The 24,964-nt window shown below is 44.3% G+C and overlaps 1 protein-coding gene across 5 annotated transcripts in view; it reads right to left on the bottom strand.

Moving 5' to 3' along the window:
- Positions 1-200: 200 nt before the first annotated feature.
- MAST4 (microtubule associated serine/threonine kinase family member 4) overlaps positions 201-24,964 on the bottom strand; it is a 563,401-nt gene continuing 538,637 nt past the window's right edge. For 3 of the 5 annotated variants that reach the window (XM_042940432.1, XM_042940434.1, XM_042940433.1), the window contains 5 exons: positions 18,801-19,030; positions 18,149-18,271; positions 9,058-9,194; positions 6,935-7,116; positions 201-6,592 (listed from right to left, as the gene is read on the bottom strand). In XM_042940432.1, coding sequence (XP_042796366.1) covers positions 2,712-6,592; positions 6,935-7,116; positions 9,058-9,194; positions 18,149-18,271; positions 18,801-19,030 — 4,553 coding nt within the window. In that variant the 3' untranslated portion in view covers positions 201-2,711. Of the gene's footprint in view, positions 6,593-6,934; positions 7,117-9,057; positions 9,195-18,148; positions 18,272-18,800; positions 19,031-21,328; positions 21,530-24,964 lie in introns of all 5 variants that reach the window. The other 2 variants (XM_042940435.1, XM_042940436.1) reach the window with 1 other exon arrangement.

Here is a 24,964-nt window from a genome sequence, read left to right as displayed (position 1 = left end):
ACGTAGGAAGGCATTATAGGGAGGCTTAATCTTCAAGAATAGAACATGTTTGTGTAAGCTAAAAAAAAAAAAAAAAAAAAAAAAAAGCAAACCAGTCCAATTAACAAAAAGCAACCTGCAAAAAACCCATGCTTCCCATAATACACAATAATATTCAGTAACACTTTATAAGAAAAACATTAGTCATTATCTTTTCATGCTAAATTTTTATTTCAATGTTATGCAACTGCATAAGTATAAATATTTGTTCAATATACAACAATTATGACATCCATAGGGAATTTCTTAGAGAAAATAAGACTGCAAACACTTTATTGCACAGATCCTAACAAACTTTTAAGCTGGTAAATCTACAGCTGGGAGTACTACCAAGGAGCACATCTTACAATCACAGGAGACTGACCAAATAGAACACAGGAGAATTTCTACCAGCTGATTGGAGAGGTTTACAACAACAGACAGGTATTACATGAATGCAACCTTAAGTACTCTTTACCCATCCAAAATGCAAAAACATATTTGGCCAAAATGATAATACACTATACAAAATATACATAAAAATATCATTTGTAAACAAGCAGCTAGTTGTGCTTTAAAGGAAACTGGACAGTTAAAAAGCAAAGGCTGTAAACCATGAACTCCCTCCCCGACACACCTGTCGTGATGTCTGAGTACAGATGATTGGGTTATGACAACTGCCAAACACAGATATGAATTATAAATGTTGAGACCACTTTGGAAACCCATTTAAGTTCTTCTAAAATATGCGTTTCTTCTACCATTTCACAACGTAGTGATGGGGAATGGCTAAAACTACACGGGGGCGGGGGGTGGAAAACAGGGGCAAGGGGGGGGGGACTTTTTGTTCTGTTTGCCAACTCATTTTACAAGGAAGGACAACCCAGCAGTCAGTTAAGTGATGCCTTTGTTTTTGGAGCAGGGTTTACAGCCCTGCTAAATAATTTACAATCCACAGGCTGTGCTTTAGATGAATGATTTAGATACTAAGACATCCGAGGGGGTTTGGGTGCTGAATTTGTATTTATTGGTAATTGTTTTCCCTCTTGAGAAACAAAACAGAAAATCCTGCTATGGATCCCAAACATCTTATAAATACTTATCTGTGTGTATTTTCTCTTAGTGCCTTAGTACTTAGGTCAGCAAGTGCCATCTTACAATACAAAACAAGCCTCCAGGACAACTGCAACAAAAACAAACAAAAACCCCCTCAGCACTAAAATGATTTGACGAAGTCTACATATTCCATGGTATACAAAATTTAAATAAGGCTTAGCAAAAGTAAAAAGGACAGTCACATTCAAGCACCAAATAGCTCCACCAAGTCTTTTTTGTTAAAAAACGCTGCTCTTTATTAATACGGTATTTTTTTTTTTTGCATACAAATAAAGAGATCATGTTATGAAATGTATGGAGCTACTCGATGCATCAGAAATGAATGTGAAACCCAGGAACTTGCTAAAAACAGCAAGCTTCATCTACAACATAAGGCCCCAGCTATGTATTAAAATGTATCTGATGTCCTGATTATTCATTAATATATATGCTATGATGCCAAAATCCACCCCCCTTTCCCTCAAAAATGCAAATTTAAAACCTCTTCCAATGCCTGATGCTTATTACTCAACTTAAGTACTATTGGATCTGCGTGTGGCCAGTAATTTTCCTTTTTGTTCAAGAGCAGGGCTGGCACAAGACTACTACAAAATGTGTGCTTCTTAGACTAGTGACTCATAGCATCAAGGCCTGAGTTTAAGAGCGTGAAAAGAAGGGAAAGTGAGAGAAATAAAGCTGACGTGTGTTTATAGCCTCCACTACACCCAGGGTGAAGACCCGACATATATACCCACAGACAAGGATAACTGGCCTTTCAGACAGTTGGACCCAAGATCAAGTGTCCACTGCGATGACTGTGACATGAATATGGTTAGCTCTGCTTGTTCCGGCCATTCCTAATGGAGGAAGAGTCCAAATGCAGTGATTAGAGTAGTTCTTGCTTTAAGATCTGGAAATCTAGGTAGGCAGATACAGTACTCTCAAAATCTTGGGTGAAAAAGACACACACAAACTCACCATCTACTGTATTTAGGGCTTTCTTTCATCTTGAACTCTACTCAGAATGTTTTAACTTAGAAAAATGTAGTCTTGAAATATTCTCTGAAACCATAGACCAAAACATGTGGGTGGATGTGTATATACACACGAGTATGAGTGTATCCATACTTTTACATACACCCGGTTTTAACCATTTTGCTTCATTACTATGTGATGATAAGTGGTAAAGCAAAAATCCTACTGGAAAAAAAAAAGAAAAGAGAAGAAAAGAAAAAGCTGTGGTAAACAACGCCATCAGCAGCAAGGTATCACTCTACATCCCAAACCAAACACATTGCTAGGTATTTACAGAGAAAATCTTTATCCTCAACAACCCTCCACTGTAAAGGTGTTTCTTTATTGTTGTTGTTTTCGTTTTTCGTACAAACCCTCTCTGGTAACAGTGTTATGGGTTACAATTGGGAAGGCAATTGGAAGAAGGTCCCCTCTTTCTGTCTCTCTCTCCCTCTCCCCCTCTGCCTAGGGGCTCCAGGCTCTGCCCGGCGGGCGTTCCCACACAGTGCTGGCTTCACAAGGTAGTCAAGACTCAGGTACACATTCAGGTCGGGTCTCCCCAGTCCGGCCTGGGGCCTGCCCCGTTACGAGGCCTTTTTGTGCGGGCTGCTACGCAAACTCTCTTTCCCCCGCCTCTGCCGCACCACAAAGTCCTTCTCAGAAGAAAGGGCGATGGGCCGGTCAGGGTTTGGAGCTGGGGATGCCTTGGTCACTTCTCTGCCCACGCTCTGTTTCCTAGTCTGAGAGGGCAGGGCTGCGACAGGCTCTTTGCCTTTGGTTTCTCCTGTGGTGGCAGATACCGACAGGGCCCTGTCCCGGTGGCCGGCTCCCCCTGCCACAGGCGGGCTGGGGTGGTGCAATTCCAGGGTGACGGTGGAGCTCCGAAAGGATGGCAGAGAGTCGCTCTTTGTCATGTGGGTTCTGCCATCGCCCCCGGGCAGGGTCTTAGCCGCAGCCCCGCTGGCCTTGGCCAAAGACGCGTCACCGCTAGCTGCAGCAGCCTCTCGAGCCCCGGGTCTGGCCTCAGGAAAGCTGGAGGAGGAGCTCAGAGACTTTTCTGGGAGGGCAGTGGATCGAAAAGAACTCTGTCCAGTGGCCGAGGGCGACCGTTTCATGCCGCTGGGCTTGCCTGCCTCAGTCAGCGGCTTCTGGGGACTCAGCACTTTCCCCTTGGCCTCTGGCAAGCCTTTCCCCACAGCAGCTGCCGGCCTCTCTGGGCCTTTTGGCCGGGCCTCGCCGGGTGCCGGGGAAAGGCTGGCCTCAAGCTTCCCGCCGTCTGCTGGAACGTAAAGTGCTTCAGTGCATTTCTTCCCCTCAGACTTCCTGTCCATGGCGGTGGCAGCCTGTGAACTTGGACTCCTGTCTGTCTGTCTGCACACAGCGGGGCAATCTTTCACAGTGGATGGTTTGGGGTGCTTTGGAGACACGTTTTGCTTTTCACTGACAGGGGCAACTTTCTGGTCCGCGGATTCACCCCCTCCTGGGTGTCCTTGCTGCGGCAGATGCGTGGGCTTCTCTGGTGCCTCTGGGGACCGCCTGCCACTGGTGGCTTTTAGCTTAGGGTCTAGAGGACCCCCTTCGGTGAGCAGCGGAACTGAGGGTCCACTTCCTCCCTGGCTAATCGCATTGGTGGCTGTGTTCTGGGAGCCTGGGAGGGCAGGGAAGGCCTCCAGCACACCCTTACTGCTGTCCTTCCCCTCTCGGCTGGGGCCGACCTGCGGCTGGGCCGCAGCCTCTCTGCCTGCTGCAGGCCCAACGCTTGGCTTCTGGGAGGAGAGGGCCTTGTCAGGGTGCTTAGACTTTGCGGGGCTGGAGTCGGGGCCAGGCCCAGACTTGGGGCTGCTGCTTTCACCATGCACTGCAGCGGGCCTGGGAGGGCCCTGGAGGCCCAGGCTGGGCTCTGTAGTACAGGGCTTGCCCCCCGGCTCTCTGCCTGAGGAGTGGCTTGGGGAGCTGCAGTGCTGCTGAGTGGCCAGGCTGGGCAGTTCTTTGGTCACCAGCGGGGGCTGAGAGCTGCTGCTGACGTGCTTCTGTAGAGGCTGTTCTTTCCTTTCCGGTTCCTTGGGACCGTCTTTCGGCAAGGATGGGAAAGCAGAGAGCTGGGCTTCCTTCCCACGTTCAGTGCCCGGTGGCTGCAGGGACCACCGGCTGGGAGGAGCTTCTAGCTGGGGTTCCGGGCCACCTCTTCCTCTGCCCAGCTCCCTCTCACGAGGAGTCCCTGCTGACTTCAAAGAGGAGTCCTCCCTCGCCAGGGGCCTCACCTCATCTCGGCCATCTCTGTGGTTTGTTTTCCCACAAGGTACCCATGCTTTCTCCAGGGCTTGGGTCTGAGTGTAGGAATCTGGACGGGTCCTTTCCCCAGAGGGGAGATTTCTGGAATTGTCACTGGTTTTAGCAGCTTCTGGAGGATACAACTCCACAGAGGGATCCCTGTGGGAGTCAGGTCTCACAGTGGACCGCTCGCTTCTGGCCGTGGAAGGGCCCCTTTCAGAGGATTCCCTCCCACTCGGCTTCTCTCTTGAGGCGGTACCTTCAGGCAGCAGCAGGCTGCGTGACCTGGATGGGTCCGCGCTGTGGGGGTTCAACCCCAGGGAGGGGAGGAGTTTGGTGTCAGGGCTATGGTTTTGGTGTTTGCTGGGGCCCCCCTCTCTCCGCTGGGGATCGCTTTCCATGACTGTCACTGTGCTCTTGGCTGCATGGGAAGCTTTCCTATCCCGCTTTAGCTCTGGGTCAGAGCAAGGCACGGGAGCTGCTGGTGAAGTCTGGAGACCCCGACTGGGGGGTGGGAACCGGGGCTCCAGCAGGTAGGACTTATTAATCCTGAAGCCAGCAGGGGAAGGCTCCCTCTGACCCGCTGTCTCACCCTTCTTGCCCCCGGTGCTGGGGAGAGCCAGTGGCACAGAGGGCCTCACATCACTGGTCGGGCTGGGGCTCTGTGCAGGCTCCGGGGAAGGCAGCTCTGTCTTGGAGGCCTGAGGTCCAGACAGGAGAGCAATATCCAAAGTGCCCTCAATTGGCTTCAGGCAGGACACAGACCTACCTTCCAGTTTATACTCAGAAGGGCTTTTCCGGACGGGTGACTCAGGAGCAACCAAGCCCGGCTTCTCTACTCCACCATCCACCCGCCCAGCTAGTGCCTTGAGAGGGACAAAGGAGACAGTGCTGATCTGAGCCGTGTGGGCACTGCTCATGAATGCTCGGCTCTCAGAGGCCACTGGGGCCTCTTGCTGTCCACCCATGGACCGGACGGGGTTCCCGGGCAGGCTTTCGTGGGCACTAGACGTCATCTTGGGCTTGAGCACAGTGCACAGGCCGTCATCTTTGTCTTCAAGTGACATTTTCTTTCGGAGGTAATCGATGTTGGCCAGTTTGCTGTCTAACTTCTCACATCGGAGACACTCCTTGGCCTGGGAGGCCTTCTCCGTGTTTTCACCCTTCCCAGAGCTGGACCTATCAGCCGAGTGGCAGAGAGTGTCCTGGAGGGTGCCAGGAGCAGAGGTGCGCTTGAAGTCACAGATGCCCTGGCTGTGGTCCCCAGGTGCCGGGCCATGGCCAGCCGCTGCCCCTTCCGAGGTCACTCCCTCGCTGGCCCGAATGCTGGCCTGCTTGTGAAGAGCCCCTTTCAGCAGGCTGCCCACGGATGGGGCCTCCTGCAAGGCCACTTTGTTATCAAAATGATTTGACCTTTCTAAAGCCTTTGGATAGATTTTCTTCTCTCTCTCTTCCAGCCTAAAAGTAGAGAGGTTTTCTAAATCACTCCCAAGTCCATGGGATTTCTGGTGGGGTTCTTGTTTCTCTGGGAGACCATCTGGCTTCTTCACCACCACCTTGGCCTTGAGCTTCTCTCGGTCCAGCTCATCCACAGACTCCTGTCTCCCCAGCTTCCGGGAGACAGGACGCTTCAGACAGCCTTGCTCCACAGGCCTGGCGCGGCTCAGGGAAGGGGCGTCACACACATTCTCCTCCAGGCTCTGCAAGGTCACTTCCCGCGGAGGCTGTTCCCTCGGCACCTCCTCCTGGGTCACCTCCAGGCTGTGTTTGCGGGAACACAGGTGCTTCTTGTCGCTGCCATAGGAGGGAGACAACTTCTCCTCTGACTGCACGCGCTTGAGCAGTGGGGACCTCGGGGGCTCTGCACTCTTGGGCCTCACGATATGCCTGACGATGGTGGGAGGGGAGTGCATTTTGCTGGGAAAAGCTTGAGCGATCTTGGAATTGCCAAGCGAGTGTCCCAACAGAGGGGATGGTGACCGCTGAGGGGAGGTGGGCTGTGGTGTTGGAGAGGGGGTCCGGGCCAGTGGGGAGAGGGGGATGCTGCCAGCCGACTTCCGCCTTCCAGAACGGTAGCGCTGTCCGCTGAGTTTGGGGGCCAGACCATGTAGGGTGCTGGGCCGGATGTGTCCTGACCCCGCTGGGGAATTGGGAGCACTAGAGCTTGGGGAGCTGCTCTGAGAGGAGTTAGTACCTGGGGGTGGGAAACAAAAAGCCATGAGCAATGGACTCCATCCCTTTTCTTTCCATGCTTCCAACCCAAATGGTTGTAGGTCGGGTCAGATCAAGGTCAGCAAATTGTCTTAGCATCTAACTCTATTGAAAAAATGCTTTTCCGGTAAACCTCCCCCCACATCAGGGTTCAACCCCGTATTTCCTGCCTTAATGGTCTAAATAGACGTATCTTATGACTATCCTTTCATTTACACCTTCTTTCATTACGCTGGAATAAGCCTCCCATCCCTCAGGAGCTCGGATAGTGACTCTGACCTCCTCCCACCTCTCCCCTACTGTCTGGGCCAGAAGACTCACTCACCTGATGGGAAGTCAGGGGTGGAGCGATAGCTGGGCGTGGGGGACCGGGGAGACAAGCTGTGCGTTGGGGAGCCTGGGAGGCTCTCCCCTGATGACAGGGACCGGTTCAAACAGGAGAAGCTTCGGCTGGTGTGGAGTAAAGGAGAAGGCTGCTTGGCTAGTTTTTTAAAAAGGGATCTCCTTCTAGAGCGGAAATAAAAGCAAAGGAATCAGATTCTACATAGAGAGCCCCTCTGTCTCCCCACAATGTGGGTGTACTCAGTTTCACACCTCTGTGCCAGCACAGTGACACGGTGTCAGACCCCACACTAAGGTGTAGGTTCCCACTCCCATATTAACAACCTTATGACTCAGAAAAGAAGGGTCTTTGCTAATGTACAACGGAAGCTCTCTTAATTCCGAATACTTTAAGAAGAAGCGACAAAATAGGAAGAATAGAAAACATAGGAAATATATATTCATTTATTTATCTGTCAGGGTTATGAGGAGGGTGTTTTGTACCCACAGCTGTTTGCTGTGCTTATTCTACTGTGGGCTCTTGAATATTCCTAATGACCATGTAGGTGGTACATTTACATAGAAAAAGTGACAAAGGTGAGCTGAAGCTTATCATATCAGCAGGGCACCACACACTATATAGCTGCAGCAGAAGCAAGTGAGTATTTAGTGCTCAACAAGCTTATCTTAAAGGGGGGAAAAAAAAGCTTCTGATGACTTAGAAGTACACGTGGCTGTAGACAGCTTTTTCACCTTTAAGGTCAGGCAAGCCTCACTCCCCGCCAGTGAGCTTAAGCAAAGGTTTACATGCTGCTACACCCCTTTGAAACAGTGTGTTCTGTTTAACTTAAAGCACAATCAAAATCTAAAGCACACTTTAAGAAAAGTGTATGAATCAGTCATTAATACAAAAGACCGCACCTCAGAATTCGTGTGTGTGCTTTATTTCAGTTTAATAAATGCAATAAATGTACTTGGGTTAAACAATGAAATCATTTTATCAAGTTCCTAATGACAGACAGCAACTCCCCTGCTCGGCCCTTGGCCCACTCCCCAGAGAAACCGCTTTCTACTCCTTTAGCTACTTCTCCTATTTGTCTGCATATTGCTAAGTAATCTTGTTAAGTTTTCGTTTTTCAATTTTAGAAACGATCTACTGATTTCCTAGGACAGAAGATGAGAGTTAGGCTCTTACACAACCCCCTTCCACCTTCTGACCAAATACACTTCCCCCTTTTCTACGCCTCCCTCTAGAGCTAAAACAAAACTTTCAGTTAGAAAAGAGGCGGAGCTTTTCTTTTATATTCTAAACACTGTTCACAGCTAGGCCATGCGAAGCATCATTCCATTTCCTTTCTTGCAGGACTTTGTCTTTCCTGGAGTGAATAAGCACCCCTTTTTCATTTGCTTCTTTCTCCACATTTCTGTCATCAAAACCCCTCTTACTACGATCAGACACATTAGATCCAAGCGGGCCAAACGGGGATGCTGCTGTGGTGTCACATGGGGACCCCATCCAGACAGGTGCCTGGCAAGAAATGTCCCCACCAGAAACACACACACGCATCTTGCCGGCGTCTGCAGAGAGTACAAAAGGACTCGCAGCGCCTCCCAGATTGCAAATGTGTAAGCCAGTTACATCTGCAGTCAGTAAAACAAAAACCTTTATTTTTAAGCTTATGTGGATGCTTTTTAGATATAGTTATTTTAGAGTATCTGGCATTTAAAAAAATAGCAATTGTTAAAAAAAAAAAAAAGCAATCGTTTGTTCTCAGATAATGTAAAAGACATTACTGAGTGTACATTTAATGCTAAAAACTGCCTGAAGGTCTGGGGCCTCACATTCAACTCACCTGAAATCCAACAAACAGCAAAGCACTGGTCATGGTACTCATACAGGAAAAAAAAAAATGCAATCTGAATTCTTCCGTGATCTAACTATGGAAATCTTTTCACTGTGAAAAATGCTGTTATGAATGTGAACTTTAATGTATTAGTATTTGAACCACAGCACCAAATTTCTCACAGAAAAATGAGTCTTTCCCATATATAATTGTTTAAATTAAGGAGTAACTTTCGTCCAACATGGGCATATTAAAACCCCACAAAAATCCTGCTTTAACTAACCTTTCTAGACTTTCTTTCTTCTTAGATTTCTTGCTCCGCCTCACCATCCGGCTCTTACAGCTGTTTCTCCTGGCTGGTCCCGTTTTGATGGATGTGTTTTCAAATGGGGTGGTGGTGATTGAGACCTTATTTCCACTCTATAAAAAAAAAATGGGGTGCTATTAAAGGGAAAATCTGGGAGCACACGGGATCAGAAGTGGGAAAGCACGTTCAAAAACAAATAAAGATACATGAGGACATACATACAAGAGCCTTCCATGTCTAAATAGCCTTTTAAGCAGTGGCACCCTGACAGAACACGAAGGCAAAATGTCCGGATTCTTTGAGAGGGCAGGCTCTGGACTCCACAGATGTGGGTTCAATCCAAGTTCTATGCCCTGAGCAGGTTGCTTCTCCTCTCTGTGCCTCAAACACTTGCACTATCCAGCAGTAGAATCACACCTATCTCACAGGGGCTCGTGCGTGGATTACCCGGGATGGAGTTTGTAAAGCCTGCAGCACCAAGTATGACAGAGGCAAAGGACTCTATAAACAACAGTGATCTTCATCCATATGTAGTTAAGTATAAATGAGCCCAGGGGCTGTCTGTTGTTGGTTGATTTATTTTTCTTTTTTCTCCTTTTTGTGTTTTTCCTTTGACCTAGAAATCATAGACCAGCAAAACTGAAAGAGACTTTTATTTTTAATTATTTTAAAAGATTCCTTTGCTGGCACCATAAAACCTGTCAGCTTGCAGAGCTGGGAAGTTTACGCCAGCGAGTACAAAACAGCCTTTCTTTAACCAGGTCATGTATGGGGAGGTAACTCCTGGTAGAATTCTGGGACTTTCACTCAGTGCTGGGACAGGGCTTGCTGGGACAGGGCTTGCCGGGCAGGCCCTGGAGGTCGACAGAAGAGTGGAGTCAGAAGCTAGGCTGAGGGGCGCCCTGGGCAGATGGTAGAACTGATCCCCTTTGCTGCAGCATTAATGACTTCTTCTTGAATTTCTTAATAACCAGGGGAAAAACATGTCCTTTCAAAGTCACAGATGGCCCCGATTACCTCAAAAAGATAAGAAATATAAGGAGCAGGGTCTTTTAAAAGTTCTATACCCAAAAAACGTCTAGCAATTCAGCTGTAAGTGGTACTAAGAGATGGGGAGTTAAGTATGGTGGGGGCAGGGACCAAACCAATGGGGATTGATTGTTTTAATGTTAACATCTACCCCCACCACCAGCTCCCGCTGCTCCAATTTGGGAAGTAATACATGACATTATAAGAAGAAATTGTAAAGTATAAGTAAAAATAAAAATCATTGAGAAACTTATTGCCAGCTAACACTGGTAATACTTCAGAATATTTCCTAATCTTTTTTTAGGCATGTATGTATTACGCATGCACACAGTCATACGTTGTCAACAACTTTAATCTTAATTAATCTAATATTTAGTTTTATGTTGTTTTTCCATTTCTCATTATAGAACTTGAAAAACCTTCCCCACATCACTGAATAGTCATTAAGAACATAATTTTGGGGGCATCAGGGTGGCTCAGTTGGTTAAGCATCCAACTTTGGCTCAGGTCATGTTCTCATAGTTTGTGGGTTCAAGGCCCATGCAGGGTTCTGTGCTGACAGATCGGAGCATGGAGCCTGCTTCAGGTTTTGTGTTTCCCTCTCTCCCCACCCCCCCACCCCCCACCATTAGTGCTCTCTCTCTCTCTCTCTCAAAAACATTAAAAAGTTTTAAAAAACTTAATTTTTTTTTGCTGTATAATATTCCATGAGATGGGTGAATCAAAATTCAACTATTTTCCTACTACTATTATTTCCTACATTTCAGTTCTTTTAAGACTTGCCATAAATATCACCCTCCATAAATCATTGTCCTAGTCTCTGTCATTTCCCTTAGATTACATATGTGAATCAAAGGGTCTATCCAAACTTTTTAATTTTTATTTTAGAGAGAGAAAGTGCATGAAAGGGAAAGAGGGGCGGTGTGGGCGGGGAGAGGGAGAGAAAGACAGAAAGAAAGAGAGACAGTGAGAGACAGAGAGAGACAGAGAATTCCAAGCAGGCTCCACACCCAGTGCAGAACCTAATGTAGGGTTCAATCCCATGACCCTGGGATCATGACCTGAGATGCTATCAAGAGTTGGACGCTCAACGGACTGAGCCATCCAGGTGCCCTAAACCTCTTAAAGACTCTTAGTATATACTAATACACTATTTTCCAGAAAGTTTATGTCAGTACATACTTTTGCTGGCAGCACATAAAGACTTTTCTTATCACAGGTTTGTCAGAACTGAGTATTAATGTTAAACACATTACCAATTTTATACGAATAAATTGCAACGAGTTTTAATCTTCATTCTTTGACATTGTCTCATTTATTTTGGTCATTCCTATTTTTTTTTAGGAAATGACCTGTTCATGTCTTACATCCACTTTCGTGTAAGTTTAGTATTTTATGAATGATTTTAGAGGTTTTTTTGTGTGTGTATTTAAGAACATGTAATCTCACACCTAATGTAATTGTAAAAAAAAAAAAATAAGATTTGAACTGGAACAAAAGAAAAAAAATATTCTGCAAGAACAAACTGTACGTTCTATATGCAAATGCCAAAAGTTCGAAAATAAACCCTTATCTGACAAAGATTGATTCCATTTCTTGTTTAAACAGAACATTCAGCTTAAAAGCATGAAAGGCCTATGAACGGAGGTTGTGTGGAAGGAGATCTTCTCTGCACAAATTGAGGGAGGCCATACTACAATTTCAGTTTCTCCTATATGCCTTAAGTGAATGAAAAAGTAACAAATATGGCTGGAGTTCATCTTTCACTGCAATTCTTTCAATCCTTTTCCACATTCATACACAGAGTAGACACAGACAGCCATCATATGTCCACTGGGGCTGTCCCACTGTGCACGTCACTGAGCCTGAATCCAATTCCACCCTTTCTAGCATAATTCACCACTGGTTTTTCTATCTTTATCTGTAAGAGGCTAACAAGGCCATTCAGCCTTTTTAAAGCACATTTTGAGCATTAAAGCATTATTTCCATATATTCTGTCACTTTATTTTCACCACCAAATTATGAGGGCTGTTTTGTTTTGTTTTTGTCTTTTTTTTTCTAATACGACCTTGTGAGGTGAGAATGGATTGTTACCCTTCATTATAGATGAGGAAAACAGATTCAGGGATGCTGAGTTTCCTTCTTTCTCAGGGTCACAGAGCCTGTCTTAAGAGCCCACACCTGGCTCTCTGCCCCTCACCCCCACTGCCTGCTCCTCACAGGCATGGCATGACCTGATCGTCCGCCACCTTTCCTGCCCCTGGCAGAGTAGATGGCTCAGACTTAACGGGTGGTGGCGAAGGAACCAGGCTCTGGACAATATAGGGAATGATCGATGCATCAGACTGTCAAGAAGAAATGGAAGACATATAAAAATAGCATAAACGTTGTAGGAAATAAAAATAAATGATGAACAAATCTCATCAGAAAAGTTACAGCCAGGGTTTTTAAATCAGAGCACATCACTGCATTCTGTACAGATGTTCCCTTCCCCTATTAAAAACCAAACCCAGTTTTCTCTTTCTTGTTTCTATATATGGCAGAGGACAGTTTGCTTGACCTATACACTCAGAAAACTTCCCTAAGGAGGAACTACAGACACTCAAGATGCAGAGTGCAAATATTTCACTGAGAGCATTAACGATCATGCAAATGGTAAATGACGGGAAAAATAACTTAATCCACAATAGGGTGAGAATCGTAAAGCCTGCCACCTGGTGGATCCATCGGCTACATGGAGGGCTGCCTGAACTCAATGCAATGTGTCTTCCTGGGTCAATTTATCCTCAATACATTCTTCTGAAGGAGCGAACTCTTGTAAGAGAAATTCTGTGGCACTTGTTTAAAAAAACAACAACAAAAAATGGTGCCGGCGGATTGTTAAGTGTTCAATTTGTTCACTTTTACTCTAAACTGTTGGTATACACTGTGCACGGTGCGAGGGAAATTATTTTAAGCTGGCTGAACTGAATACAATCGCAGGCTAACCATCTCTTCCTCTCAGTCTGGCTCCAGGTTAACTTCTCAGTTGGCCTTGGATAGACTATTTTTACATTCCTTTCTCTGCGACATGCACATGGGGAATGTCACGCTTTCTGCAGGCCTAGGTCTTTGCTGTGACTCACATCCTCCACAATCCAGCCCCAGCCAGCCTGCACACTCCATCCCATATACAAACCCAGGCTCCAGTCACTCTAGTTTGATTTGTGTACCTCAAGCACTCTGAGCTTTCTTGGCCTTGCATTTGCACACACCCTCCTTGTTCTGCTGAGCCCACCCTGCACTCCCTTCCCATACACTAACTCTCCACCCATCCTTCACAGCCCTGAACAGATAACCCCTGTTTCATCCCCCCTGGAAAGCCATCTCTCCTTCAGAATGTGGGCTAGATTTACAGTCGGCTCCTTATGTTTAACACTTTGTAGACTTGGTTTCGCCACTGGTTTTCCACGTACTCTGGTGGACTCATGCCAAGTACGGGCTCCAAAGCCACACTGTGGGGTGCAAATCCTCTTTTCTGCTCCTTCCTAGCGGGTAGCCTTGGGCTGCTTTGTTAAATTTCTGCTGCTTTCTTCATCCGTAAAATGGGAACAATGTTGTTTACAGGACCTGCTTCACAGCAAGTGAGGATTATAGGGGTTCAGCTACGTAAAGCACTATTACCTAATATTCTTATGTGTTGTCTCTTGTGTGACTGACCTTTCAGTATCTAACACAACGCTCTGCACGTTTTTAGGACTTGGCGAGTATGTAAGGATGGTCATAATGACACTATTTGATGGCCTCCATTTTCACATCTAAAGGCTCCCCAGAGTTCATAGAAAGGAAATTCGTGAAGCAGGGACTAATGAAGTTTTAGGGCTGCTTTTATGTGCTGGGTATTTAAACTAATACTATCCTGAAAAAGCAATCTGGTTTACTTGAGAGTTTCCCAGATTAGAGAGGTTAAGCCGGGCATGTTATCATGTGCGTCAATACGGACTCCATCCATCGCTACAGTGAGTGCACAGAGATTTCACTGCTCTTACAAAGTTCTTTTAGAAAGCTGCCCAAAAGCAGAAAGGAGGGGATCACCTCCTTGCGGCAGGACCAGTGTGAGGCAAAGCTGAAGGAGCACACGGGAAGGGATTCTTAGAGCCAATGGGGAAATGAACTGGAGAAACACATTGATTCTGTAATTCCATAGATCTATGATGAGAAGTGACTTTAGACAAGCTTCCCTGTGGATATGAGTTAGTGCTCCCATAGCAGGTCTGCTTGGAAGGTGTGAGAGTAAACGAGACCACATGTGAAGACGTCAAATGTGGAAAATGCTTACTCCGTTTGCAATCTGAAAGATATTGTACTGCATATGAACTTCTAAACAGATATACAGCAGCCTCAAGCGATGGCTCTTCCACCTTTTTCCTAAGGTGCCATGACATTTCATGAAGTAGTTCGCAAGTATAGAACACGAAATCAAGAGGGGTGCTTGGGTGGCTCAGTAGGTTGAGCGTCTGACTTCAGCTCAGGTCATGATCTCACAGTTCGTAGTTTGAGCCCAACGTTGGGCTCTGTGCTGACAGCTCAGAGCCTGGAGCCTGCTTCGGATTCTGTGTCTTCCTCACTCTCTCTCTGCCTCTGCCCCGCTTGTGTGCTCATGCTTGCTCGCCCTCTCTCAAAAATAAATAAACATTAAAAAAAAAAACAACAACATCAAGTAAACAGTATCCGAGAATACCAAAATATAGCCACTACCCTGATGTTCCACGAGTGATGTCACGAGGATGCCCAGTGTTGATCCTACTCCCTTTACACGCTGTCCAAGAACCGCTGTTTAAATTTGGAAGAAAGCTGCATGATTACACAGTTCACTGGAAAGATAATTAAATCCCTCGTATCCTTTTTGTTTCATTACATTGGTCGCTCCTCTCGAGTGCTTCCTTTATGAAGCAGAGGCAGGACCCTCTGCTTGGCTCTGCGACAGAGCAGGCCATGGCTCCGGAGGGTGCCAAGGCTCTCCAATATGGCTTGTTTACACAGTTTCAGAGACACACTGACTAGATCCAGGAATCAAGGTGCTCCCTAACCAGAGGAGGACAAAACTGTATGAATGGGATTGGATTTGGCTAAGACACTTTGCCAGACACCTTCAGGAGAAATATACATTCAAATTTCACAGAAGCAGGCTTTAAAATCCACGATCATATCTAACACTCCATAAAATAAATTATGGAAATAACCAAATGTCTCAGCAAGATAAACAAATGCCTATTTTCTAAAGATATATACACTTCAGTTTATTATTTCTTCTTCTGATTTTATGAGCAGACCCAGGAAGTGATAGGAAGATAGGTTGTGGATGAAGCGATGTTGCATGTAACATAATACTGTTACAAAGAAGGTAGAGAGCCAAGCTGATGTTACCAATGAAAATCCCTTGACCTTCTTTTAAATGCTAATGCGAAGACTGGAAAAAGCTCTAGCAGGATGAATAACAACTAAGAAAACCTCACTGTAATACACAGACTTATTATCTAAAAGAAAGGGTGAGCTCCTAGAACAGATCAAGGAGCGTTTTAGAGACAAACAACACTTGTGTCTGCCTACTTTGGAGGAGCCTAACCTACTTCGGAGGAGCCTAAGGCATGTGTATTGGATATGAAGACAGAGGGAGGGAAAAATCCAAAACAACCTTCCTGGACTCTTACTCACAAAAAGGTCAAGGGGCACCTGGGTGGTTCAGTCAGTTAAGCATCTGACTCTTGGTTTCGATTCAGGTCATCATCTCACGGTCTGTAGGTTCAAGCCCTGTGTGAGGCTCCACGCTGTCAGCACAGGATTCTCTCTCCCTCTCTCTCTGGCCCTCCCCAGATCTCACGCTCTCTCAGAATAAGTGAATAAACTTAAAACAACAACAACAACAACAACAACAACAACAACAACAACAACAACAACAAAGGGGTCTATCTGTGAGCCAGCAATGGGGCACCCCTGGACCATAGGAGCAGGTACTGTGAGAGAATCTGCTGGTCAGACTCATGAGTCTTTATAACCTGTCCAGAATTTTGTCTTGCAAAGCCCGAAGTACTATCAGGCGACTTTCACAGACAAGGGATCCCAATGCCCTGCCTCCCATTTCTGGATTCTTACTATGAGAGAGTTGTCCACACCAGGTGGACAAAGAATATTACCAGGGACAGATGGTGATCTAAACTGAAAACCTCAGGTTGTACCCACGGTGTCAACTCTTTCTGTTCAATAGCCATACTTGAAAGTATAGACTAACCCCAGCCCTTTCAAGCTGACTGACAAACTGAACGGCCTGCATATTAAGACATGAGTCAAGACCAACAAAAGTAGAAGTGGGGTATTTGACCCCTTCCATGGTAACTTTTGGAAAGAAAGCAAAAGAGGACCCCAGCATTCACCTCAATTCCACGAACATTTATTGCGTACCCACCTGTATATCCCAGGTATTGGGTAAATTCTGGAACTACATGGGAAGATGTCCCCTGCATCATCAACCGGTAGGTATGAATGACAGCAAAGTCAGGCGCCACCCCCTACAGACTTTGGTTTTGAGCCCAAGACCAAAATTTAATTAATAATGTGAATTAATCAGTGGCAATAACTTTCCTACAACCTGCTACTTCGCAATGGACCTCTGAATATGCCTGCTATTACTACTCTCAGAACCTAAGCCAACCCTAATCTTTTGAAGAATACGCTCATATTAGCTTGGAGAATGACAGAAAAGGAGAAAAGTCATTTAACTGCACTTATTTTTGGAAGGCTTAGCACACCCACTTCTTTGTAGTGCCTTCTAAATTTCTAATTTTCTTTCCTGTTTCAATTCAATGAAATTTCTCTGTGATGTCTCTCCCCACTCATAGAATATTCTCTCCAAAAGTATAACATTCCTCCCTCAGCGACAGTCCTAAGTTAAACTTCATCTGCTTCCATACATCTCCTATATCTCCCATATTTCTCAAAGGCAAGGACTATACCTTCATTCCTGTGTTACTAATATGTACTATGGAACTGGGCTCAGTGTGAGTGCTCTGAAAAGAGTCTGAATGTACATTATCTAAATGGCAGGTACATATTTATGTTCTGTCTCTCAACAGACTGTAGTTTATCTGAAACCATGGCTCACACCTCTCTGTATACAACTCCCTTACAGCCCCTTTCAGTGCCCAAAAAGCAAGAGATCATCCATAAATCTGATGATTTGTAAAATAATCTTACAATTAGAGACTCTATTTCTGATCACTGACTTCTTTTTCTGAACAAATTTAAAATCAAGTACAAATTCGTCTTTGTTTTTACAAGAGACATATTTGGAGCTGTTACTTTATATTCTACCGTCAGCAGGTGACACAGCAAATAAGAGAACTGAAGGATCAGTGTAGATTTTCTCTCTCCACTCACATTCACGCATCTTGTGATCTTAACTCCATGGGCTTTATTCAGCTTACATTCAAAACAGAAAATGTTCTATGTTCAAAATCATTTGTGTGAGGGCCTAATGATTACTAGAACCCCTTCCTCCATTGCTACTTACTTCTGTCATCTACAGTGTATGTGTATATATTTCCATTTCTATTTTTCAAAGGAAATCCAACTCTCAGACTGAACCTTCAAATCTGACCTCATTTTCATACCACTTCATCTTCCATTGTACTGGAATAAAACTTGCTGAATGGCCCTGAAGAAAACCATCTTTAGGATAGGTGACTTCCCAACAGCTTTTACTATGTAAGGCTCATAAAGTGAAAAAGAACTCTTGTTATTCGTAATTTAGAATAAGAAGTTAAATTCAGAAGTGATTGTGCAGATAGAAGGCCATGTTTTTTCATGATATATAGAACCAGCAAATTCATATTATCTGTTTCTTCACCTTTTATCAGACTTTAAACCACTGAATACTTCCTCAGTAATAAGACTGTTTATGCATGCATCATAGAGAATTCTAGAACTTAAGGAGAGAACTCTTGGTACCAGTTCTTTCTGATGACCTTTACTTGTGTGGCATGGGCATAAAAAAGATAATACCTTTAGCAAAAGCTCTATAACTTCCGTGTGGACAAGTCCATGCACTGGTTCTCCATTGATGTGTGTGATCAGATCCCCAGCTTTCAGTCCTGCTTGGCATGCTGGACTTCCTTCTTCAACATTCTGAAGTCCAAGAAAAGAGTATAGATTGATCAGCCAACAAATGGCAACCTTAACATCTACTGTTTCTTCTGGGACGATATTCTGGGTTAATGAGCAAATGATCCTAAGCTTCTAAGAGGAAATCAATAAGGCATGGTTATTATTCCTTTTCTGACATCATCCTAAAATAGGACACTTACTTACAAAATTTCAGGTGAGTGGGAAAGGTAGTTAGTTTTGTTTGTTTTTTAATAAAAGAAGGCCAGGAAAAAATTAAAAAGAAGGGTGACAATAGGACCATCTTTGACAATTTCTACCATGCTGGTATGCAAAGTGGACAATCAAATATGAAAACTGGACAGAATTATGAGAAGTTATTAGTTTTTTCTCAATTCAATGCCACCATATAAAGGGAAAGGGCATGAAACAGGTCCCAAAAGCCAGCTTAGCAGAAAAACTGTTTGCTTATAAATATGCCTCAGCCAACTTATTCATTGTCCAGTTTGGCTGGGAATGAAAAGTAACAAGGATGAGAGGCTGTTGATCTCACCCAAACAATATGGTGCACTGTATAGATGTCGCTGTCTCCCACATACACACGGATGGCTCGGATGGTAAAACCGTAGTTTTTCCCTGAACTGTGGATCACAATGGGCTGATGTGGACTGGCAGAAGCTCCTGAAGAATCTCGGCTGGGAGAAGAATCTCGTGAAGAAGAAGGGTCCGAGGACAGGGAATGGGGGGACATTGGACTTCCCAGTGGAGAAACGGCAAACATATCTGCAACACAGAAGCCAGTCGTTAGAGCCGATGCTGATCACACAAACATCCATGCAGCCAGCCCGCACTGTATGAGCCCTGCAATGATGGGGAGCTCAGCCACACAATAAATCCATTCATTTCTCATCAAGAAATAATATAAAAATATTTATACTGCTAACTAGGATGGCTTTCCAAACAGGGGATATTAAGAAGACTTCGAAAGTGTCTGTACTGCAACTAATTTTTCAGTGAATTCTGTGAGGTTAGAATTTCTTCATTCTCTATGCTAATTAAAACACACACAAAACTTAGTTCCTACCTGGCTGGGATAGCTTTAGTTGGTATATTTTGTTGTCCTTAAACAAATCAGAGATGCACAAATTTCAAGTATGTCTTTACACAGAGAAGAGACTTTACACAGAGGAGACTATAGTAAAAGATTCTCAGGCTCCAAATCAACAAATTTAACATGGTCCTTTTCAAACATACGTGATTAGGAAAACAATCCATCAAGTTAACAGTTCCTTTTTACAGTACTACTGAACTAGTACTCAAGTGATTTTGATCAAGACAACAGTGAAATGTCAATTTCTTTATGAAACAATCACTCCTAATTATTATGAATACAACTGACCGCTTCATACAGTACCTACAATTCTAACAATGATTCTCAAAGATAATACAGGTGAAATAGAGAAATTTTAAGAAAACTTAATACCACAATACCAATTCTGTTCTGTTTTTGTTTTAAAAGCAAACACGCTTTTATTGTTGATATCACTGTTCCATCCACGTGAGTCTAAACGGATCTTAATTAACTGGTCACGTGAAATTGTGTGTGTGTTTGACAAAAAGAATGATCCACTAAAGATACTGAAGTTTAAATGTGAGCTCAGTCAGAGGCAGGCTACTATGTGCCCAGCGTTACTGAAGACTCACTAGGTTCAGTGAGCACCAGGGGAGCCACAGCAAACTGCCAGTGCCCACACTATCATTTCTTCCGATTCTTAAGTCTGTCAAAGTGGAACAAAGCTAGGTGGATCACTAGCGATGTTCCTTCACTTTGGGACTGCATGTGGCACTCTTGGTACTCTTTCGCTGGCTACCTTTTGTCTAAAGATCACAAGGCCAAGTGAAGAGACACATGCTGGTGGGCAGGGAACTTGTAACCATGCGAGTGGGAACTGGACAGAGTGGAAACACATACACACATCCAAAGTGCTGGAAAGCCAAGTCCCCATCCTTTGTGGCATGACAGTTTCCCTTATCGCCCTGTATTAAACAATTGCTCTACCTTACCAAGACGTGGGCTTTCTCACCAGCTTTCAAAAGTGGACTTACCTTTCCAACTGCTGCTGCTTTGGAGTTATGAATAGTCACTCAAACTAGGGAGATAGATGGTTACTTTACGATGCCGAATGGGACGCCTCCCAGAAAACAGAGTGGGCTAGAGTGAGCAATACCCCCAAATGAGCATTTGTTTGTATCAAGTTTCTTTCTGCACAAACAGGAAATTTTGAAACTGTAAACAATTCCTTTTATACAAGGTCTGTATTCCTCCAAATGCAAGCCATCTGCAATATAATTCAATTGCCACTTCCACTCTCGGGCTGTCATTTGAGTGTTAAGTCACAAACACCAGGGTGTATGTTTTCTCACTTCTGGGGGAATTGTGTAGACTTAGTGATTTCTAGAGGCAAAGCCCAGGTGTATAAAAATACTGCAATTCCACAAAACCATAATTAAGCCCAGGCTTCCAATACAGGGGAGAAAATGACTACCAGTAGGAGGAAGCATAACTCAACAGACAGGGTTGGGAAAATCTGTAAATTTCAGGGCTGTCTGTGACTCTCTGCATCCCCAGAAATGAAAAACTTATGTTCTCCATATCTCTCTCCTCATTAATTAGAAGAGGAAAAACTGTACTTAGCTTTCCAACACATATGCTATAAACAACTCAGTAAAGTACATAAATGATGCATAGTCTAGGGAAGAAAAATGATTCAGAGGAGATAAATTTACCACTTAATTTAAGGAGGGGGGAGCAGAAAAGGAAAGAAAACAAACAAAAGAAATCAGGCTGTGTGGGAAGGAAGCCTGCCTCATCTCCTGATGCAGAAAGAAGCAAGAAGAAATCAGTGACACATGCTGTCTGGGAGCTCCGGAGCTCCCACAGGAAGAAACTCTGGAGAGATGCGCTGGGTACCGCCCATTACTGCTTCTAGCAATCTTGCATCTCGATCAGCATTCCAAACTGGGGAGAGGGGGACACATGCACAAAACCACACAATTTCATGCGAGTAGATGTCTCTCTACCTCCTGGGATCATGAGGGACAGAGCACTGGCAGAAAGGGACTTTGTGACTTTCCCCGAGATTTTCTTTTTTTCTGTGCTTTCTAATCGCTGCCGAGCCATGTGAGAAGCGGGTTCACTGGGTGGCTTTGAGGAATTATCTGTACTGTCCACACACTCGCTTCGTCCATTTATCTGATCCAAGTGCTCTGAAAAACTGCCAACTGTACAAAGAAGAAGGGATAAACATGTTCAGGGAAATCGGAAAGGAGAGGTGGAAAGAGGGAAAGAGAGAGAAAGAAGGAAGAACAACCTGGGAAACGTACTCCCATGTGGCTCAACAATCCATATGGCGCCAGGCAAGCATTAAAAACACATGACTGGTTTGAGAAAGGTGATGGGGAAGAGAAGGGGATGAAAGACATGTCCATCCAGGTTTCATTCTCCTTGTACCTAAGTCTGCTAATTCTCAATGACTCCACTTAACTACAAGAGTCACTACTTTACAGAATTTCGATTTTAGAACCCTTGTAGCGACAACTCCTCCCCACTGCTTCCAACCACGGAAGGCTCTGAAGCAAACACCACCTTATGAACACCATGACCACCCAGTGTATACTAAAATGATCCTGTGATATTAATGGTCATCATTAGCAATGCTGTGAATAATGTGGACATGTGGGTAATGCTGTTTGGGACATGTGGACATCATCTCATTTCTTCACGTAGACTTGGGACTGTGTCATCTCCTAGTCTCTTCCTGGACTGCACTAGACTGCACGAGGTTCACGTATGTAACTCACAGGAGAGTGCCTCAAGCATCACCTGTGACTTTTCATGCCCTAAGTCTCCTTGCAAACCTCCCAGGACAACAAAGGACAGTACTCACTGCATTCCACAATGGCTTGCTGCACCTTCCTGGTTTTTTCTCTAGACAGTGTATCATCTCCTGATCTGCCCTGAGGTTACTGGACCAGCGGTAAGATCCTTTCCCGTCTCAGCCAGCCACGCCTTCTTTATTTTTAAGTTTCTTAGCCCTTAACAGAAAGGTGGGTTTTTGTTTGTTTGCTTGTTTGTTTTAAAATAATTAGGACTCCCCTCAGCAGAGGATCACAAGAGAATCACGTGGGAGGATGCAAAAATGGAAAATCAGTGATGTCTGCCTGGGTGACCACACGGACCAAGAATAAATAACGTTTCTGAGCGGAAATAACATGTGGAGTCCCCCAGAGGAAAGGGGAACAGCCACCCACTTTGGGTTTTTCCTACTCTTTCACAGGCTATCAGTTCTCTTTCTTTCTTTTTGTAATCACTGACAGTTTATCTTTGTCCATCCGGAAAAAGTGATGCTCATCTCATTTTGACTTCTAAATGCTGTTACAAGCCCCCTGTGCTTTAGAAACCATCAACACTATCATCACCTTAAGATACACAATCCATGCAGAGAATTTAATACCATTATAAATGATCCTTTGAAAGACCAACCAGCACATTTTAAAGCCTAGGAAATAGTTAGGCTGGATAGGACTTAATTCACAATCCCGTTCTGCTGCTGATTCCACTACTCAACTTCACAGCTCAAGTTTGGCCTCTGTGCCTAGGAGGTGACAGAGACCCTACGGGCAGGGTCCTCGGTAAAGGAAGCTTGGGACTTGAGAGAGCGCTGTGGGTACAGGAAAAGAGCTGGACCTCCACGCGACACCCATGAGACCCAGGAAGACAATCCTAAATGAAGTATCAGCAGCCTTCCTACTCCTATATTCCAAACTCAACCTCACTTAACTCCATCTACTCAATTCCCTCTAAATCAAGAAATCAACAGCTCAAGGACTTGATAAAAACTGCTTCGTGACTCAGACACCTCACCTCCAAAACCTTAAGCTTACTTTGGGCTAAGTTACACACTCTTCTCCTTGCTAATCTGGTAGGATGGGCTCTCTGACAAATGAAAAGCCGAATCTCTTCACAACGAATAATTGGTTGACTCGAGCACTACACCTAAGACTTCGAGACTTTTTACTTTTCACCGATTCAAATGCAACACGATCGTGAAAAAAGAGAAAGAGGTATGAAATTGTACTTCCCTAAATGCCCGAGTGCGAATAGGTACTGTTCTTTTTTAGCATCCCTGCCCCCTTGCCTCTGTCACCTCCTTCCAGAGCAATGGATAGAAGTGCACGTTTCTGTTCTGCCAATAGTGGATAATGTCACCTTAATGTTCTGTAAATGTCAAGGGTTCTTTCTTTTTGATAGCAGAGCAATATAAAAATCAAGAAATTTAATTTTACTACAGTCACGGTTTTCAGATTTCCTAATTACCCTTGGCCGTAAGCAAACCAGTTCATCTCTCTATTCTGTGCAGCCCCCAAGGTCTTTGATTATTTTTAGTGTGTATATGGGGGAGACAGAAAGGTGGTTTGAATCAATTAATCAAAATGCATGGCAGGACCTAAGCAGTAGTTTTTTTTTTTTTTTTTAATTATGAAAGTAATCAATCAACTGCTTAGATGCCATTTCCCTCCGACACTGCTGATGGGGACCAGGGCAAAGAGACTAAGTGATCACCAATGATTCACCATATTAAAAAAAAAAATTTTAAATAGAGGTGAGTATATTCTATTGAGAGCATAATAAACTAGGAAACAGAGACCTTAGTAACGAGAAAAATAAAATACTGAGATACTTCCATTTGATTTATCAAGATGAACTAAACATAATTAAGAATTTTGGACCCCTAGGTTGTTTCTACACTACTTCTACATTGCTATTCTCTTGGTTTTATAAAAAAGGAAGGATAAGGGCAATTATCCCACATGGCAACAGAACTTAGAGGAAGACAGAGAAAGAAAAAAAAAAAAAAAAAACAACCCACATTATTTCCACAGAGGCAAACTTTTCAGTGAGGCTGAAATAAACCTAGCCTATAAAATGTGTTTCCTTGAAATGATTTTTAAAAAGTTACACTATGAATATTCAGTTAGTTAAAAAAATGTTCATAAAAATTCCTGGAATCATTCAGCGTTATCAATATAGCATATCGAAGAGAGCTTAATGATGACATTTATCGCAGCAACCCTAAGCCATATCCATGTTTCATTTTTTTTTTTTTTTTAAAGCATACACGAACATTGCTCTGTAGAAGGATATGCTGTGCATAAAACTGTTATAAACCAAGTAATATTCTAAGTGCACTTGGCTTGGTCTGAGGGAAATTCAAGTTTGATCACCTAACGAAGACACCTCCATGATTAAAGGCCAGAAAATATCCATGATACATTAAGCCTTTTTAAAAACCTGTGAAGATACTGTCACTCCTGTCAGGAAGGTTACTTTTACACAAAAGTGACATTATAAAGTGCTCTCAAAGAAGAGGCCTAATCCAGGGGCGCCTGGGTGGCTCAGTTGATTGAGCGTCAGACTTTACCTCAGGTCATGATCTCATGGCTTGTGGATTCGAGCCCTGCGTTGGGCTCTGTGCTGACAGCTGGGAGCCTGGAGCCTGGAGCCTGCTTCAGATTCTGTATCTCCCTCTCTGTCTCTCTGACCCTCCCTGGGCTCGTGCTTTTCCTCTCTCTCTCAAAAGAGAAAAAAAAATTAAAGAAAAAAAAAGAAAAAGAGAAAGGCCTAATCCGTTTAACTGCCTCCCAAACAGTGAAAGA

This window comes from Panthera leo, chromosome A1 (genome assembly GCF_018350215.1).
Source record: "Panthera leo isolate Ple1 chromosome A1, P.leo_Ple1_pat1.1, whole genome shotgun sequence".
NCBI lineage: Eukaryota > Metazoa > Chordata > Mammalia > Carnivora > Felidae > Panthera > Panthera leo.
The sequence above is the reverse complement of the archived record's forward strand: the minus strand, read 5'-3'. Positions and strand labels throughout refer to the sequence as shown.